The sequence below is a fragment of the Macaca mulatta genome, chromosome 17 (genome assembly GCF_049350105.2).
Source record: "Macaca mulatta isolate MMU2019108-1 chromosome 17, T2T-MMU8v2.0, whole genome shotgun sequence".
Lineage (NCBI taxonomy): Eukaryota > Metazoa > Chordata > Mammalia > Primates > Cercopithecidae > Macaca > Macaca mulatta.
This window is the reverse complement of record NC_133422.1, coordinates 105292795-105310812: the sequence shown is the minus strand read 5'-3', so window position 1 is coordinate 105310812 and position 18018 is coordinate 105292795. Positions and strand designations below refer to the sequence as shown.

At 39.7% G+C, this 18018-nt stretch overlaps 1 protein-coding gene across 6 annotated transcripts in view; it reads left to right on the top strand.

The window, feature by feature from the left end:
* Positions 1-16550, top strand: part of ANKRD10 (ankyrin repeat domain 10) — a 36157-nt gene extending 19607 nt beyond the window's left edge. The window contains exons 4-7 of one of the 6 annotated variants that reach the window (XR_001440913.3): positions 1152-1245; positions 2098-2333; positions 11287-11382; positions 14977-16550. Coding sequence is in view for 2 of the 6 variants with exons in the window: in XM_028837092.2 (XP_028692925.1) it covers positions 2098-2333; positions 11287-11382; positions 14959-15452 (826 nt within the window). In the remaining 4 variants the exon portion in view is untranslated. 6 annotated transcript variants of the gene reach the window in all.
* The last annotated feature ends 1468 nt before the right edge of the window (positions 16551-18018 follow it).

The following is an 18018-nucleotide window of genomic DNA, read 5'->3' as shown; positions in this document are numbered from 1 at the left end:
TGGCCGCAAAGCTCCTGGCCTCAGGTGATCCACCCGCCTCGGCCTCCCGAAGTGCTGGGATTACAGGCGTGGCCACCGCGCCCGGCATGGTATTTATGATTCTAAGTGCCATTTCAAAAATCTGTTTGCTCTTTTTTATCCTCGGGTCCACTAAAGAGGAATCTTTACTGTGGGGTTTGTTTCATATTTTTATTTGTTCTAATACTAAGTAGTAGCTTCTCATGTCTCTATTTCTTGATTTTGGAGAGCAAGTCTGTGCTTATCTGTAGAAATAATCAGTTTATAAACTTATGTTCTCCTTGAAGAGTTTTTGAATTTTCATGTGGAAACTTATTTTTCTGTTCACATTCTTGACAGAGTAGACCCTCCCAGGTCATCTGCACTTCTGATATCTTTTGAAAGTGAAATAACACCATTAATAAAAAGTTCAGCTATATGATTAAGCTGTCACTTAGTATATTTTCTATTTCAATAACAAGGTGATCTGATTTTATACAAAGTGTAATTAATGTAATTCAGTCTGCCCAAACTTTGGTGCTTCCTTTTCATTGAATTCATATATCAAAATAAAAATATGCAATACTAGAAAATACGGCCGTTCATAGCCATGAAGTCTTACTGGCTAATAAAAATACCGACTTTAGTCTCTAATCATCCTGCACATAGCTGCCTGACATTTTTAAGAATTTTGTTGGTTTCTGAGATTCTCAATTCTCTTACACCTGATCAAATAGGATTTGGGTCTTTTTTCAAAATGTGTAATACATTTATGCTTTAAAAAGTAGAGACACGTTTAGTGAGTGTCCATGCCCACTTTTCATTTCTGAGGTCAGAGCTTTATGATGTCCAGAAATAACGAATACAAGAGTATTGTTCTTATAAATAAGAAAATATTATTTGTCCCTAATTCTGTAGTTTTCACTCTCAAATGCAGGGTTTGTTTTTGTTTTTGTTTTGTTTTTTTGCATTAACAGTAACCCCAAGAAAAGCATCAGGGTTTGAGAGACACAGCACAAGGCCTTTATTTCATCATGCTTTTGCTGTGGATGTAGTGTAGCTTGTTGAACAGGTATGGAAGGTGATTTTGCTGTTAAGTACTTCTCCAGTTTGTTTATCAACCTGCAGCTAACAGGATGTCTGCTTTTTTACAGGTTTATTTCACAGAGCAGTGTACATTCTTGTCTTCCAGGGGAACTTCAACATGGAGTTACCTTTGATCCCTCAGTTTTAATTCAGTGTCTAAAGGTTTACAAGTTCAACTTACTCTATTTTATTCAGCTCTTTCACTTATTCTGCCATCACTTCCTACTTTAATCTGAGTTTTAGCTACTGTAGAAATCCCAGACCTTTCCTTTTTAGTACTATTAGCCAGGTAAAACTTTGGTTCTTGTGAGTGATAAGGATGAGTTTTTAGGACAGTATTCAAAGCCTTTTTAAAGGAACCAACTACTCAAATGCTCTAGAATGCCAAAAATGTAATACTCTTGCAAGTTTTTCCAAGCAAGGCCAAAACAATCAAAATCTGACAGAAAAACACAGCTTTTCAGCTCTGGAGTCTGGTGATAGTTACTTCAATGTCAGGACATCCTTCTAAACTTCCACTTACAGTGTCACATATACGCATAAAGGCTGGCCTGTTGGTAAGCCATTACTTTTATTTTTAGGAAGACAGTTATGAATGCCATGGACAATTTCAGTACATGTTTGTTTGTTATGATTTTATTCACGCTAAAGGAATGGGTTATTAAAATTAAGTGCAGATAATATATAATTCAGTTTCAAGTCTGAAGTTAGCATAAATTTAGATTCTTCAGACTAAATTTAAACATAAAACATGATTTTGAGAAGTTAAATAGGAAGATGCCTTTTTAAAACGTTTAGCATATTTATTTTATCTCCCAAATCTTGCTTAGAAATCAAATGTGTATAAGAGAAGTTAGTTACAGAGCTAGATTGATTAACTACTTCTTTAATGAAGATTTGCTATGAATTTGTTTACTCTTTCATACCACCCTCAGATAGCTAGTCAGTTCAGCAGGAGCAGAGACCAGGTGAGCACGCGGACGGGGTGTAATTCAGTGTTTTTGTGTTGTACAGCCTGAGGAATGCCAGTGGCCTGACAGCAGCAGACATTGCACAAACCCAGGGTTTCCAAGAGTGTGCCCAGTTTCTCTTGAACCTCCAGAATTGTCATCTGAACCATTTCTATAACAATGGCATCTTAAATGGGGGTCATCAGAATGTATTTCCTAATCATATTAGTGTGGGAACAAATCGAAAGAGATGCTTGGAAGACTCAGAAGCCTTTGGAGTAAAGAAAGCTAGAACTGAAGGTGAGACCACTTTGTGGGTGGGAAGAGCACACTTATTTTTCCTTTCTTTAATATGTTTTCTTTTTATGGCTGAACGCACCTTCGAGATGAGACCTTCACTTCAGGTGGTAATGTGCCTGGTGGATTGTGCGGTGACGGTGGAGATTTCTCCTGTACTGCCACTGCGAAGATGGGACACTTAACAAAAGGGGATGTGAGGGAAATACAGCCCAAGTGTAAATGTCTGTGTGGAACTTTTTGAGCACCCATGTTTACCTGCCGTGAATTAGATTTTTTAATCTGTTGTATCTGTTCGAAATATATCTATTAAAGAAAATCTGCCACTGTGCCTGATTTTTTTTATTTTTTATAATTTGTTTCTTGTAAATGTTCCTGGGCTTATAAAAATTGCTGATGGTCCGGCAGTAAAACATTTTCACATTCGGGAAGGTAAATGTTTTCTGTACTATTTCTGTACTATGATTTGACCTCAGCTGGTCTCTGTACCCCACATGGTAATACGTGTTCATTTATCACAGCAAGATCTGGTGTATAATTTGATCTTGAGGATTTAAGTCCCTAAGGTAAGTTATTTTCATTGTAAGTATTTTTCCACCCTTTTTTAAAAAGATAGTCTTGCTCTGTGACCCAGGCTGGAGCGCAATGGTGTGATCTCAGCTCACTGCAATCTCCGCCTCCCGGGTTAAAGCAATTCTCCTGTCTCGCCTCCCAAGTAGCTGGGATTACAGGTGCATGCTATCACGCTGGGCTAATTTGTATTTTAAGGTATGTTTGAGTTTGCAAATAAGCAGCCAGCCAATCACTCTTGAAGTTGAAAACATCTCCCTTTCCTATAGGAAAATCATCTGTATCTATAAGATGTCTTAGGCCAGTTGTCATGGCTCATACCTGTAATCCCAGCACTTGGGAGGCTGAGGCAGAAGGATTATTTGAACTCAGGAGTTTGAGACCAGCCTGGGCAACATAGTGAGACCATGTCTCTTTAAAAAAAAAAAAAAAAAAAAAAAAGTCTTAATAAGGTAAATGTGACAGCTTGGCAGGCGTATTTAGTGGACATGGAAAGGGAGAGGTGGGAGTGTAAAGTAATGAACCAGATTGTGAGCTCAGATTTGCTGAGGATAAGCAGTTTTGCCTGTTGGTTTTAAAAAAAATCAACTGTACAAGTTATAGCATAAGAAAAACTGAGTGACTATCAGTTAAGCACTTAAAAATGTAGAGGTCTTGGTTAACTTTAAATTTCATGAACCAATATCATCTTTTCTACCTTATTTTAATGAGTGTGTCCAAGTGAAACATTTTTTTCCCTATAAAGTTGATAAAATGTCAGTATTATGTACTTCACAACTATTTAAATCTTGTCACCATAAAAATTCCTGTGATAAGACTTTTTGTAGTAATGTATAAACTTAACAGTTTTATAAAATTCAAGATTTTTATGAGTTAAGCATTTCCAGAAAGATGCTAAAATCGTAAGCATGACATGAAGATCTGCGTTAAATTCAAAATGGTCTTTTTTAATGGTGATGTATTCAGCATTGTCATTTATTTGTACCATGTTTTAACATATTTTTTCTAATGTGTTTTCAAAGCCTTTTAAAGAGCATCCACTTTTTTAAAAAATCCTTTGTCATTTCCTTTAAAGCCTGGTTAATATTGTAGAGTGGCCTTGTGCCCTCATGCACGAATTGTACATGTCTGTCCGTGTATGTCACTGTATAGTCCAAATGTCCTTGAAAAATGATTTATGCTTCATTTTCTTATTGCTGATAAATCTTAAATTCTGTTAGATCACTTAACATGCTAATTGGACTCAAAATGCACCTAGAAGAGTTTGTAAAACTAGTCTCAGGGTTTCTAAGGTCAGTTGAATTGGCCAGTACCACGTTGCTTAATTACCCTGAAAAGCATTTCTGAGGATTCCTTGTTTCCTAATCCTCGATAACTACATACATTTGGTTTAAAGAGTCCTGCTGATTTCCGGGGATTTAATTTTCTTCCTTTAGAAGGAGGATTTGTTTTGGTTGACCAGTGATTAGAAGTTCACATTTTGCACATTAAACTCGCCATGCGGCCTTCCCAGACCATACATTCCTGGTCCTAAGCCTGAGGGTGCTAATTTAGACAAACATAGGGTTGGAGCCGGCACTTCTGCTTCAGTGTTGCAGGTAATCCGCAGACCTAACAGGTTGAGCCACTGTTCCAGGTACACAGGACATGACTGATGTTTCTGTGATTATCACAGTAGAAATATTTCAGCCAACATGCACATTACTTTAAAGCCACTCATCTCTGGTTTTCCTAATTTGCATACTGACTGTGACTTGACTGATTTCCTGGAACTTCTAATGGTTCTGTCTTTTATGTAGTTGACAGTCCTTCGATTTGCCCCGCACGTCACAAGAGTGTGTTGTGTATATTTTTTTATTTTGTGTTTGTGTGAGTAGAGATGGGCATCTTCAGCTTACCCACACTCCCACCACTCTTTTCCCTGTGGGAAAAGGTGATTTTTCCCCCCCTTTTACATTGCATACTGAATGTGGTATGTTAGGTATTGGGAATCATTCTTGATCATTGAAACAGGATTTTTTTTCTCCCAATTACCTGAGTGTTCTGCATGAAATTGTTCTTGGTTTCAATAGATACATAATTATTTCCATTATTTGGCCAGTTTTTTAGTTTTGAATTAAAGATACATTGCTTTAGTTTTAATTGTAATTTCTGGCATCTTGTTTTGATTTTGTTTAAATGTGTGTGTTTTAAGTTTTGCTTAATCTGAATTACTAGGTTTTTGGTTCTCATGCCAGAGTTAAAAAAAAAAAAAAAAAAAGATAAATTGTTTTTTCCTCATTTAACACATGCATATAAAATACTTTGAGTAACTTCACATATAAAAATATTTAGAAGAGTTTAAGCTGGGTTTTTTGTTTTGTTTGGCTTTAAAAACAAGTTACAGGTGCCAGGGATAATATCGTGGCTGCATAACTTTTACCAATAAAACGTAGTCTGTTCCGTTTTCCTAGAATTTAAGAGTTAACAAATATTGAGGCTGTTAGTGTGGAATTTATATTTACAAAAGTAATTACTTTAGAAAGTTTTCTCTCTTAAGGAGATCCCTGTAAAATTCACTCTTAAAAAAAAGCCAAAACACTTGTCTGAATGTTAACCACTCTTCCCCACAAAAAGTAGTATCTCTGCTTTTAGTAAACTACCTTCAAGTATTTTAAATTGGAGGAATTTTCTTTTGGAAACTGATCTAAAAGATCTCAAGTGAAGAATAAAGACTTGGCCTTTCGTATTGCTTGAATATTACCTGTCTTGGAAGTTATGCTACAAGAAGTCAGACTTTAACTTTCATAAAGTTATTTGCATCTGTATCAAATGCAGTTTAGTCAGAACATATAATAGGTGTAGACATGAACTCTGGAGGGTGAAATACAATCCACAGTTACTTAAGCAGTTTGTTTTGATGGAAAGTATCTTGGGATAATACTTTACCCAGTGTGGGATTTCGTTCATTTTAGATGGCGCAAGGAAGTATCAGTCTTTACATTTTTGTTTTCTGTTTATCAATCATTTGCTCTGATGGTATGACGCATGGGCGTCGGGATTCCAGCTGCACTGTATAAAACTGAGTTCAGGTTTGCTAGTGTTCTTGGTTAATCTTCAGGAATAACCCAATGCAATTATTTTTATATGTACTCCTTGGAAACTTGTCAAGTTTTTCAGTGATCCTGGTTAGAAAAGAATGCCAGTCCCTTCCATGAGTGAAAACTTCATTTTGCTGATTGATAATTGTTTTGGATGGAGCTCAAGAGTTGTGGGGAAGAAGTGGGGGAACACAGTGTGAATTTAAAAACTGACCCAATAACTTCAATTTCACAATTGGGACAACATTTGCCCCAGAAGTAGGCTGTGGTGACAGCAGATCTCAAGCGTTAAACTGACTTAACAGCTCGGTTTTAATCATAGGCATATTATTGATTGTAGAATCTCATTCATACTGTGAAGGTATTGAATATAAAAACACCTTACAGAAAGAAATATCTACAACCTGATGATATAGAGGTAAAGTTACTGGTGGAAAGTGTTAACACTTTCCCAGAATGGATTTAACCTGGATAAAGGATCTCTGCCTTTTGTCCTTAACTGTTCGTGTTGAACAGGGTTAAAGACTATTGGTAAAGGAGGGCAGATATGACCGGCTGGTTTGTTAAATGATAGATGGTAATTGCTTGAAACTTGAGAGGAAATAAAATGCCTCCCAGGGGTAAATTTGTAATTTAGTTCCTTGTAGTTTAGTTACATATTAGAGCACTGTAACTGCTGACATCCTTACTGTTTTCAAATTTGCAGTATATTTGTTTATAAAAATTTGGCCAGGATGATAGAACACACCTACCTAATTGTGTTCAAATAAGGAATGATTGTTTTTTGTTGATCCCTGAAGATGTGACGTCTTGAAATACAGTCTGAATTACTTCCAGTCCAGACAGTGTCTGCGTTTTCCACTGTTAAACGTCTCCATTTGAGCAAACTTAACGGGCCTGAGTTGTCCTCAGCACAGTTGTGGACACCCCAGTGGGAAGCAAAACCAAGACTGGCACACTTGATCACAAGCTGCTTTTGTATTTGAGCCAAACCTCCAGTCCGCCCTAGTCTGTCCAGAGCGCTCACTGCCTTCCTCTGTCCTTGGTTGCTGCTGCTTCCTGCTGCCTGGAGTCATCCCAGCCCTCTGCACTGCTGGAATCTGGGCCCTGGTGGGTCCCACAAAAGGTCACCTTGTAATAGAAAAACATTTTGGTTTTAACAGGACCTTAAAAAGTTGAGTAAAATGTGCTCTACAGCAGAACAAACAGTAGTTCCAGGTAATGACTGGTGGGAAACCGGGAAGGCAAAGCATCTTTCCTTGCTGCTTTAATGAGAGGACATTGAGGCTTCCCCAGCGGAAGCAACAGCAGGATGCACTCAGTTCAGTGGAAAGGCCACAGGCGGGAGGGGTCCTGGGCCTTTTGGCCACAATTCAAGGGTTGTGGGTCAACACCTGGGACCCACACAGCACCTAGAGGCACAGTAAAAGGTAGATTACAAGTCTAGGTCATGTTCTCAAGCTTCACCTAAGTTCATTGTGTGAAACTACTTGGCAGTTTTTGACTTGTAACATGTCTCCTGCTTTACTCTTGGGAAATATAACCAGTATGGCTCGGGTCTTGGGAGTAATGTCCTGTTGGCTGATTGGAGCCCCTATATCCCAAAATATGACTGTTCATAGAGTGCCTTTTTTTTTTTTTTAATGTAAGATTAAAGTTATGATCAGGCATTTTTCCTAAACCTTAGATGTATCTGCAGGCATGCCTGTCAGTTACAGTCCTGTTTCCCTGTGTGTGGGTATGAGTGGAGCCCCCGCAGTGTCTTCACCTGGCCAGCACTCCCACAAGCCTCTGTAGTGGCACGACCTTGATGTCCAGGTGCGTTACTTCTGTAATGCGGCAGACCTTCCCGAACTTGAAACTAAGACTTTTTTCATGGTTTCAAGCTGCTGGATCCTGAATAGCTCATAGTTGCAGTTACTGGGAACTGCCTTTAGGGGTTTTGTGCAACCCCCAAATTTCAGATGAAAATACAAATGCAGACTGTTTAGTTGCCCTGGGCATCAGCCCCAAGTGGAGCATCTCTGTGTGTCCCCCAGGGTCAGGAATGTGGGTTTCTCAGCCAGAGGCATGCTCTACTGGCTTTAGTTCTCACTTAGGAGGTCAGGCAGTGACCACACCTGGACATGGCTGTATTTGTGAGCAGGGAGGCTGGAGGTTTTGAGCTAGTCCTAGGTAGGTTTCCATCCTGAACGTTGTGTCTCAGGTGTACTAGAAGCCTGTCTTCCCAACAGACACCTGCTTTTAGTCAAGTAAAGACCCTTTGTAAAAAGTGGTCTTGCTAACATTTTCAGAAATAATCATTGTTTAAGAGTCAATAGGAAGATAGGAAAGGATAGTGCTTCCTGAGTAAACTGATGACCTTGGAAGACATGTTTTTCTGAAATTGTACAGGCCACCTTTCTCAAATGCAAGATGTAATTGATTCCTTCAGCAGTGGCAACAGGTGTGTGGGAGCAAATGCCACAGTTGGCAGGGTCTTGGTTGTGGGAGGAAATGGGTCCAAATCCAATGTTCTTCAAATTTTGAGAGGCCAGTTTCAATTTTATGGCTTACAGCATAATTTAAAGAGAAAATTGCAGGCTTAGTATCTGTACCAGCCAATTGAGAACTTATGTATAGCTACTAGGAATGAAGGCGGCACTCATGAAACAGCATTACCCAAGGCTCTGGGACAGCTGGTTGTGGGAACTACACTGTATAGAGAGGCCATATCTATGGAGATAGAATGAAATTCTAGGGTGTCTGTTGGCATGATTCCCACAATCGGAATCTTGCTTGGTAAAAGATGGAAGCCTTTCATTCTTACCCTGTTTTGTTAGAGAAACCATCTGCATTAGTAAAAGATGTGGCTACTCAATGGAGCAGTTTCTGAGAGGTCCCTGGCCGCTGTGAGCCTTCTAGTTACAGGATGAATTGCTGGGAGCTAGTGTTTTGCCCGCTTTCTTTTCCCTGGGCTGCCCTTGGCACGGCTCTAACGGCCGCCTAGTGGCGCCTCCTGCACCTGCACCTGGCACGGCCAGGCCTGCCTGGATGGTTGTGATTCCTCGGGTTGTATTACAGGCTGCGCCGGCTACTGATCATTTGTTTTTGTTTACCTTGTGTTTTTGTTTCTCCTGGCTAGTGAGTGGGCTTCATCTGTTGTGAGTACTATGCTAGGTACTGGACCTAGTGAAGAAGATAAACACCCCAGCTTTCGTGAAGCTCTTCTCTGTTGGGGTTTTCTAACCTGCTTTTCAGAGGTGTGAAATTGCAGGCAACCCCTAGTTGTCACTTTATCTGGGGAACATTGGCATCTGAATGCCAATTGAGTGTGTAGGTATTTTAAGCTGTCTGCATTGTATTCCCATCAAAGTCCACCCTTTTGTGCAAACCGTGTTCGTGGTTGGCTTTGCAGGATTGCAGCCTGTGGGAGGAGCGAACGCTGACCTGCTCTTGGCTGCAGGTTCTCCGTGTATGCATGCCATGAAGGCTCCTGGAGGTTGGGACGACTTTCGCACACTTGGGAGATCTGCTCTTCCACCACCCCACGATCCCTTTTTTTTTTTTTTTTTTTTTTAAGACGGAGTCTCACTCTGTCACGAGGCTGGAGTACAGTGGCATGATCTCAGCTCACTGCCACCTCCGCCTCCCGGGTTCTAGTGATTCTCCTGCCTCAGCCTACCAAGTAACTGCGACTGCAGGCACTCGCCACCACACCCGGCTAATTTTTGTATTTTTAGTAGAGACGGGGTTTCAGCATGTTGGCCAGGATGGTCTTGATTGCTTGACCTCGTGATCCACCTGCCTCGGCCTCCCAAAATGCTGGGATTACAGGCATGAGCCACCACGCCCAGCCCTTTTTTTTTTTCTTTTTTTCAAAAGATGCCCTGCTTACACACTGATCTCTTAAAAGTGCATGCCTGAGTCACAGTGAAAGTGGAGCCTGGCCTGTGGGAGATTTTTTAAAGCTTTGAGTAAGGACTAAAATCCACCATTTAATGCCTCTGGTTTTAAAGCACCTGTATTTTAAGAAGGCTTTTGGCCTCCTACCTATTCAGACTTCTGACTACCCCCAATCTCCCCAGCTACACAAATCACACTGCTGTTTCTCTCCCAGATACTAATTCAGAAATCGGGTTTCTCATCCTGTACATTAGCATCTTTGTAGAATAATCCAGATCTAGTATATACAGTATAATCAAAAATGAGTTGTGTGCCTCTAAAATTAGAGCTAATTCAAGCTGCAAAGTTCCGTTCTCCCTATTTTTAAATGTTTATATGAAAGAGGTATTTAGCACTGAAAGTTGCTATTTGTGGTGTGTATTCTTTGGCCCAGAAATAATTCTAAGTATCTGAGTTAACCAGAAATACACACAAAAATGCATTTATGAGTATGTTAATTGTGGTGTTCATGATAGGAAAGAAAAGGGCTAAGCAGCTCAGACAGCTGCAGGGAATTGGGTTAGGTGAATCGTAATACAGTCATAGGGCAGAGGAGAGATTGTTTTGAAATTAACTGATACAACATTTATGCCATGGTAAATGAATAAAGCAACGTGTAACAGTGATTTGTTAGAATCCTTTTTGTTTAAAACACATTTTTAAACACTAGAAGCCGTTCAGACACGTGGAGCTGCTTGTAAGAAGTGAGTCTTGCTAGGATTCGGAGGCGGAGGTGCTTGTGCAGAATTTATCACATGGGGCATTCGCATCTCCACAGTGCAGAGGATGGTAATCTTGTAAGTGAAGTGCCCATGTAGCTTTAACTTCACATTTCTAACTCTTTCTGTATTTTGGTGTAATTATTTTACTGTATTTTGGTGCTCAGATCAAATGCCACTCTGGGATAGTGCTGACATAGTAGTCTTGAGTCTCTCAGCCTTTACATTATTTTTTTGTTAATGGAAAAGGTGGATTTTTTAAAAATCAGGATTGTTTTAATTGTATGTTAATTTAAGAATTGTCTTAGTATTTTTGTTTGTTTTTAAAGTCTACTGAATTTGAAAATGGAGTTTAGAATTGTTTCCAGGTTATATAACCACTTTATGTCCTCTAAATGGCCAGAAAATTAGAATTTTTGCCATCAAGTAAATCTGTAATAGGTATCTGAAATTCCATGACTTTAAAACACTGCACATGTCAATAAATTTTTTTGATTGTGGAAAAGTTTTTCAGTCGTGTGCTAAGCTCATTAGTGACCTGTCAATTTTTTTTTTATGTGATTAAAGTGTTCAGTGCCCACACAAAATAATGTAAACTGTGTGTCTGAACACGTATCTTGTTACGGACAAAGGAATCTGAAACAGTCTTTGTTTTCTGTGCAGCTCAAAGCTTGGATTCTGCCGTGCCACTCATGAATGGCGACACAGAAGACGATGCTGACAAAATGCACGTTGATAGGGAGTTTGCTGTTGTAACAGGTGGGAGTGGACAGTTTCCTGTTAGCTGCAACAACAATCCAATGGTCGAAGACACCAAACAGCAGGAGAGTGGTTCTGTTGGACCAAAAGAAATAGAAATATATACTGTGTCAGCAATGCAGACCCCGTGTCGTTGCAAGAATCAGTATGCGTATTATTTCTAACATGAGTTTTTCTCAGATGTTTTGCACTGTGTTGTCCAGTGTCTTTTTAAAAATGTTACACTATAATTTGCATATCTTGGGCAAGTTTGTAGATACAAGGATCAGTGTTTTGGGTATATTCTATGAACATGAAAAATGTAAGTGCAATCTTTCTATTCTGATTTGAAGCTGTTGCTTAATGTGCCTTGCTTATTTTTAATGAGGTTTGCATTTTTAATTTTCTGACATATGGCCTTTGGGTGAATATACCGAACATGCTACGGTTAATATTTTCAAACCAATATACCGCAAAGAGGACGACTAGCAGTAAACACTGAGAACTAGTCAGTGTGGTTCTGACTCCACCCGGTCACTCCAGCATGGAATCTTTTACCCAGGACTTGGTTGCTTTGGTTTCTGTGGTCTTCATTCTGAGTCTGTTAAAATGGTAAACACTGTGTTTCACAACACACATTTTATACATTAATGTTTTTAGTATATTAAAACAGTATTCCTATTTCCAATTTTTAAAAGGCAGAAGAAGCTCAGTTCTTATAGCATTTAGAATATCTAAAATGATTTGTCCATTTAGCTATTGCTTTTTTTCTGCTGCTCTTTTATTCAGGTAACTACAAAAACATTTTTAGCCATTCTCTTAACATGTAAATATATTTAGAAGTAGATTTTTTTTTGAGTTTATTATGTCTTTATGCAAAATTCATAACTGGGGATGAAAAAAAAAAGAGTATGTATTTTGTTCCCAAACCCACATGAAAAAATCATTTCTGTTCACTAAAGTTAAAAGAAAATGTGTTCATCTTTCTGAAAGCTACAGAATTGCTGGGGTCACCTTTTTCCCAGTAGAGAAATTCAGATCAGTTAGTATATTTAAAATAATAGGTTTTCTGTAGTCAGGGACTATTTGACCTTAAAGATCCATAACAAAACTCAAATCCTGCGTTTTTTAAAAATGACCTTGCTACCTGCTTTTGAATTGGCAGAAGTGGCCACCCTTTATTCATCAGACATTAATTCTTTGTTAAACTATATCCAAGCTGGAACGTACTTTTGAAAAACCCAGCCCATCCCATTTACCAGATGCCAAGTACATACACCCCGTGTTTCCCGTCATTTGATTTATGACACTCTGACTGAATAAACAATGTGTTAAATCACTAGAGATTACTCGAGGTTTTCCTTATGGGACATGGCACTCCACGTCCACTAGAAGCTTGAGGGAGCTGCCTCCATAGTCCTTTGAGAATCAGACCAAAGGCTGCTCTCCTTTAAACACTTAAGTTCTAATTTTTGTTTGGCTAAAATTATTTCCAAAGAATACATTTTTGAACAACTATGTACAGCTATCTTTGCATTTTAAATGCCCCTAGTTTGAGACTCAGGGGAGGGTCAAGTGTCCTCACCCCTGGAAAGGACTCGGGTAGTAGGGTGCTTGCTTCTAAATCCCGATTTTCTCTATGGGATTGGCTGGAAGGGGGAAGTAGGATCTTGTCTGAAACCTCATCCCCAGCATTGTGGTTGGATGTTGGTGGGATCCGGGGGCTGGCCAGGCACACAGTGAGAAGGGAAGTGCGGGTCTTGGCCGGCAGCTGGGAGCAGAGGAAGGGAGAGCGTTGGAGGTTGTGATGTGTGTGCTGTGCCTCGGTGGGTCTGAGGTGCCCGCTGTTTTATTAGATTCTCTGTAACAACATGAGCTTACCAACCAGCCTTGATTTGGAGATTAAATAATAGAACAGATTTAGTTTAACTGGGCACTGAAGTAAAATTCTACTTACTTTATTCTTAGTAAAAACTATACATACAATAAACAACTGTCAGGGTTGCCATCATATTTGAGTTTTGTCACCTAGGAAAACATTGTTTATACTTTGTTTTTGAAAAAAATCGTATGAATTTCCCCTGGAAATAACTTGTTTTATTTCTGTTTTTATTTTCTATTTAGTCCTTGAAACACATGTTTTCTAGTCTAGGATTTTAGCCAAATAGAAAAGCTATCACTTAATTTGGGGGAAAAAAATCTATCGACCTATGAAGAATTTATAGCAATTACTAAAACTATGTTGCTTAAATATCCAAAAACTGGATAATTAATGGAATATTTAGATGTTTCCATTCACTGAACAAGCCGTGATCCTTTATTGGCAGGAAGACTTGCAGGACGTATCAGAAAGCTCTGTCAGAGGTACGCAGGCGGTGAGATGGAGGGAAGCCCTCCGTGGGAAGAGTCGCGCAGTGTGTGACGTGTTAGGGTAATCGGATGTGTTTAAGCTGCGTCCTTATTCTAAAAGTTATTAGAACTGAGCTCTTCTAGATTTAATATCATGCTTTGCTTTGGTAGTGAAGAACATTGAGATAAAATCTAGTATTACCAAGTTAGAGATAATTTTAGATCATCCCTTATACTGTTATGTGAATTGTTGTGAACATGAATATTACTGATTCTCAAGTTCCAGTATACAGAAGAATGACTTGTCGTTGCCTGTCCTGGTGTGCCCAGATGTTCCGTGATGGACTCTTTATCCCATAAGACATCTCCCTCTTGATAGATGTCTGTATATGCAGATTAAACTATCAACATTTTTTCCAGCAAAGGTGGTTTTTGAAAGTAACCTAATGAAACCCTGGCTGCCATGGTCATTTTAATTGCTGGACTGAGAAGAAGCGACTACATGTTGTGCTGTTGGCCCAGGCCTGCAAGCGTGAGGACTGTTGGCAGTTACAGTTCCTCGCTGTGGTTGCCGGTTTCTCTGTATCCTGCCAGTGCTCTCATGTGGCATTTGGCAGAAGTACTACGTAGATTTCTGTGCTCCTGAAAAAAAATAAAAATAAAAACTTAGGGGTTCCTTTTAATAGCCCTGATTTGAGGCTCAGGGGAAGGGTCAACAGTCCCTACCTGATTTATGAGATTTTTTAAAAACCTCATGTGATGCTGTTGTACATAGTTCAAAGAGCTTCCTTAATTCGCTTAATTTACCTTTTTTTCCATTTTCGCTTGAGAACTAGAGAAGTTTGTGTTCTATTGGAACCCTCTGTAGAACACTTTACACTCAGTTCTGATGGACCTTTTTAGGGGCGATTTTTAAACCACTCTCGAAAGTAGTCTTAAAATGAGAGCACTTTATTGATGGCTTTTCAGGACTGTGTTGGTATTTTTCATGCAGTGTATTTGTCAGCTTACATTTTTCAGTTGAGCTACCCGATGCTACTGACATGCATGTGATTTTCCTATCTTACCAGGCAAATACTACTGTTAACGTTTTAATATTAAGTCTACTTATGCACATTCATTTTACTTTGAAAAAAAACTGGTTTAAAAGGGAAAAAAAACCCCAAAACTAAAATTCTTTAAAATTGTAATGGCAATGAAGCATTTTATAGTTTCTCCTCTCTCACTGGTTCTGAATTTTGGTGACAGGTGTATTTCTTAATGCAGATATGAAAAACAGTAGCTCCGTATCGAATACATTGACAAATGGATGTGTCATCAATGGACATTTGGACTTCCCCTCCACGACCCCGCTCAGTGGGATGGAAAGCAGGAATGGCCAGTGCTTGACAGGATCTAACGGAATTAGCAGTGGATTAGCCCCAGGACAGCCGTTTCCAAGTAGCCAGGGTTCTCTCTGCATTAGTGGGACTGAGGAGCCAGAGAAGACCCTGAGAGCTAACCCTGAGTTGTGCGGTTCTCTGCACCTGAACGGGAGTCCAAGTAGCTGTATAGCCAGTAGGCCTTCCTGGGTGGAAGACATTGGGGATAACCTGTACTACGGACACTACCACGGGTTTGGGGACACTGCCGAAAGCATCCCGGAACTGAACAGTGTGGTCGAGCATTCCAAGTCTGTGAAGGTGCAGGAGCGGTACGACAGTGCCGTGCTGGGCACCATGCACCTGCACCACGGCTCTTAGAGACACTGGCCTGGCTCTTGGAAATGCAGGAGTCCTTCCTGGTAGCCAGCTCAGAACACCGATGTAGCAGCAATTTGAACGAATGTCACAACTTGTACTATTTTTTTTTATACTTTAACTTTCTGAAAAAGTAAACTTCGACAAGTTCCCAGCGACTGCTTGCTTGTGCATGAGTAGGGCTTACTAAGTGCATAGATGTTTCTACAGTGAGGTGTCCTTTTTATAAGATGTACTTTTGGAGTTTTTCTGATGCCAGTCTCAACATTGTCTTTTTAATACTGTCACCAGATATTGCCGTTTTTCCTTTTGTTAAAACGTTATATGATCAAGATAAATTGGGGCGGTAAATGAGGTGCCTGGTAATTTATCTCTTTGCACATGGGCATCATTTTAAAAAGCTTTTGCTTCCACTGTTTTCTGTAGAATTTGACAGAACCCAACTATTTCCCTATGCAAGGTACAGCCTTACAAAGATTTCTGCAGTGATTTGTGTGAAGAAGAGAACGTTTGTCTTTTTCAGTGAAGCTTTGCAGATCACCATGTGGTTGAAGGTTTTAGTTGTAGACGGTGGTCCCTCCTTGGTGGAGATCACTGCCTTGGGCTTCATGAAAGCAGGCCCAGCCTGGGGCTGCGTTCTGATTCACTCTTTTTAATTCCACATTTCCTACTTGGTCTCTGGAAATTTTACCACACGTAACAGATTCCTTTATATGTAGTGGAAGTTACTATTTGTAGGAACTGTCAGGTCAAAGTATTTAACTGACTTTTGACATGTATTTTCTTTTTTCCTTGTTTTTGTTTTTTGGGGTTTTCTGCTTTAAGATATATACCACTATGTATATCCAGTTAACTGAGAGAATTTTTACTCTCTTCATAAAACTGCATTAAGTTTTTGATTTTGTAGAACTTAGCTTTGGTCTAGGCAACTAGTGGTTATACTGTGCAAATATTGTAATGAATTTTTACTTTTTTGATTTTTGTAATAAAAATTGGTGCAGATAGAGAAAATGTCAAATGAACAAACCAGTGTTCTAAGAGTGTTACTAACATTTTGTTTTGAAACTGTCCTTCACAAATTGAATAAAAAACTCTCACACACTCAGTTTGTCCCTGGGGTTTCTCTCCGGGCTTGGGGGCCAGCAGGGTGTGGATACCTGTGGAAGGAATGGGAAGGGAGGAGGAGTTGACTATTGTTTCCTTTTGCTTATAAGATTTTACTTGACTCTTCTGACACTCTTCATAGGGTGTTTTTTCCCATTTTTGAGTTTCTACTCTAGTTTTATGGGCCCTGTTGGTGCTGAGCCTCTGTGGAGGAAGGATGAATTGCATGTCAGTTCAGCATCATGCCTGGGTGCTTATTTTCATAAAAGACAACAACCATCATGTTCTAAACTTCTTTGGTTTTAGCAAGTGTTCATTAATGTAAGCCTTTTAGGAATATGAATTACAGTTATAAATAGCACCAAAATAGCCATTCTGGCATGCCTATCTATGTTATTTAAAACATTCGGCCGGGCGCGGTGGCTCAAGCCTGTAATCCCAGCACTTTGGGAGGCCGAGACGGGCGGATCACGAGGTCAGGAGATCGAGACCATCCTGGCGAACACGGTGAAACCCCGTCTCTACTAAAAAAAATACAAAAAACTAGCCGGGCGAGGTGGCGGGCGCCTGTAGTCCCAGCTACACAGGAGGCTGAGGCAGGAGAATGGCGTAAACCCGGGAGGCGGAGCTTGCAGTGAGCTGAGATCCGGCCACTGCGCTCCAGCCCCAGCGACAGAGCGAGACTCCGTCTCAAAAAAAAAAAAAAAAAAAAAAAAAAAAACATTCAATACATCATGCATATTCTTGTAAAAACTTAATAGACCACAATGAGAGAGCATTACGCTTTGGTAGTTTCGCAAAAATTACAGTGAGAACAGGAGGAGAATGCATAGTGCTGTCCAGGCCACCGCCCCCATCCTATGGCAGACACTAGTAACCAAGCTTACAACTGAGATTTGGCCTCAGACTGATCCAAGAAGCCACCCAAACTACTGAGTTTTTAAGAGATGAAACTTGATGCCGTCCCGTTTGGACTGTTTTCTAAGGTATTGCAGATATTCTATAGTGAGTTAATTTGCTGAAAAACGTTAAGTGAATCTCTGAAAACACACTAAATATACTTTTGATTAGTCTTGAATTTTTGGACAGAATATGACTGCTTAGGAACAAAAATATTGCACAGAACCTAAAGTAGGGCAACATCCACACACGAGTGGATGACTGAAGTAGTTTGTCATATTCTAGTTTAGAGTCATTTACACTAGTATATTCAGTTCTTATTTAGCGATACATAAGGAAATGGTGATGATGGAATTAATACTATGCCTGGAATTTGCTTCAAAATATAAAAATATGAGTGGAGCCCATGCTCCCTGGTGAGTGGAGACAAGGATCAAACAGTTGGTGCGAGCTGATGTTAAAGCTGGGTAGTGGGTATGTAGAGGTGCATTAGTCTGTCTACTTTGTATTTATTTGAGACAAGTGTTTTTGGGGTATTTTTAGGACTTGAAAGAAAAATGCTGTA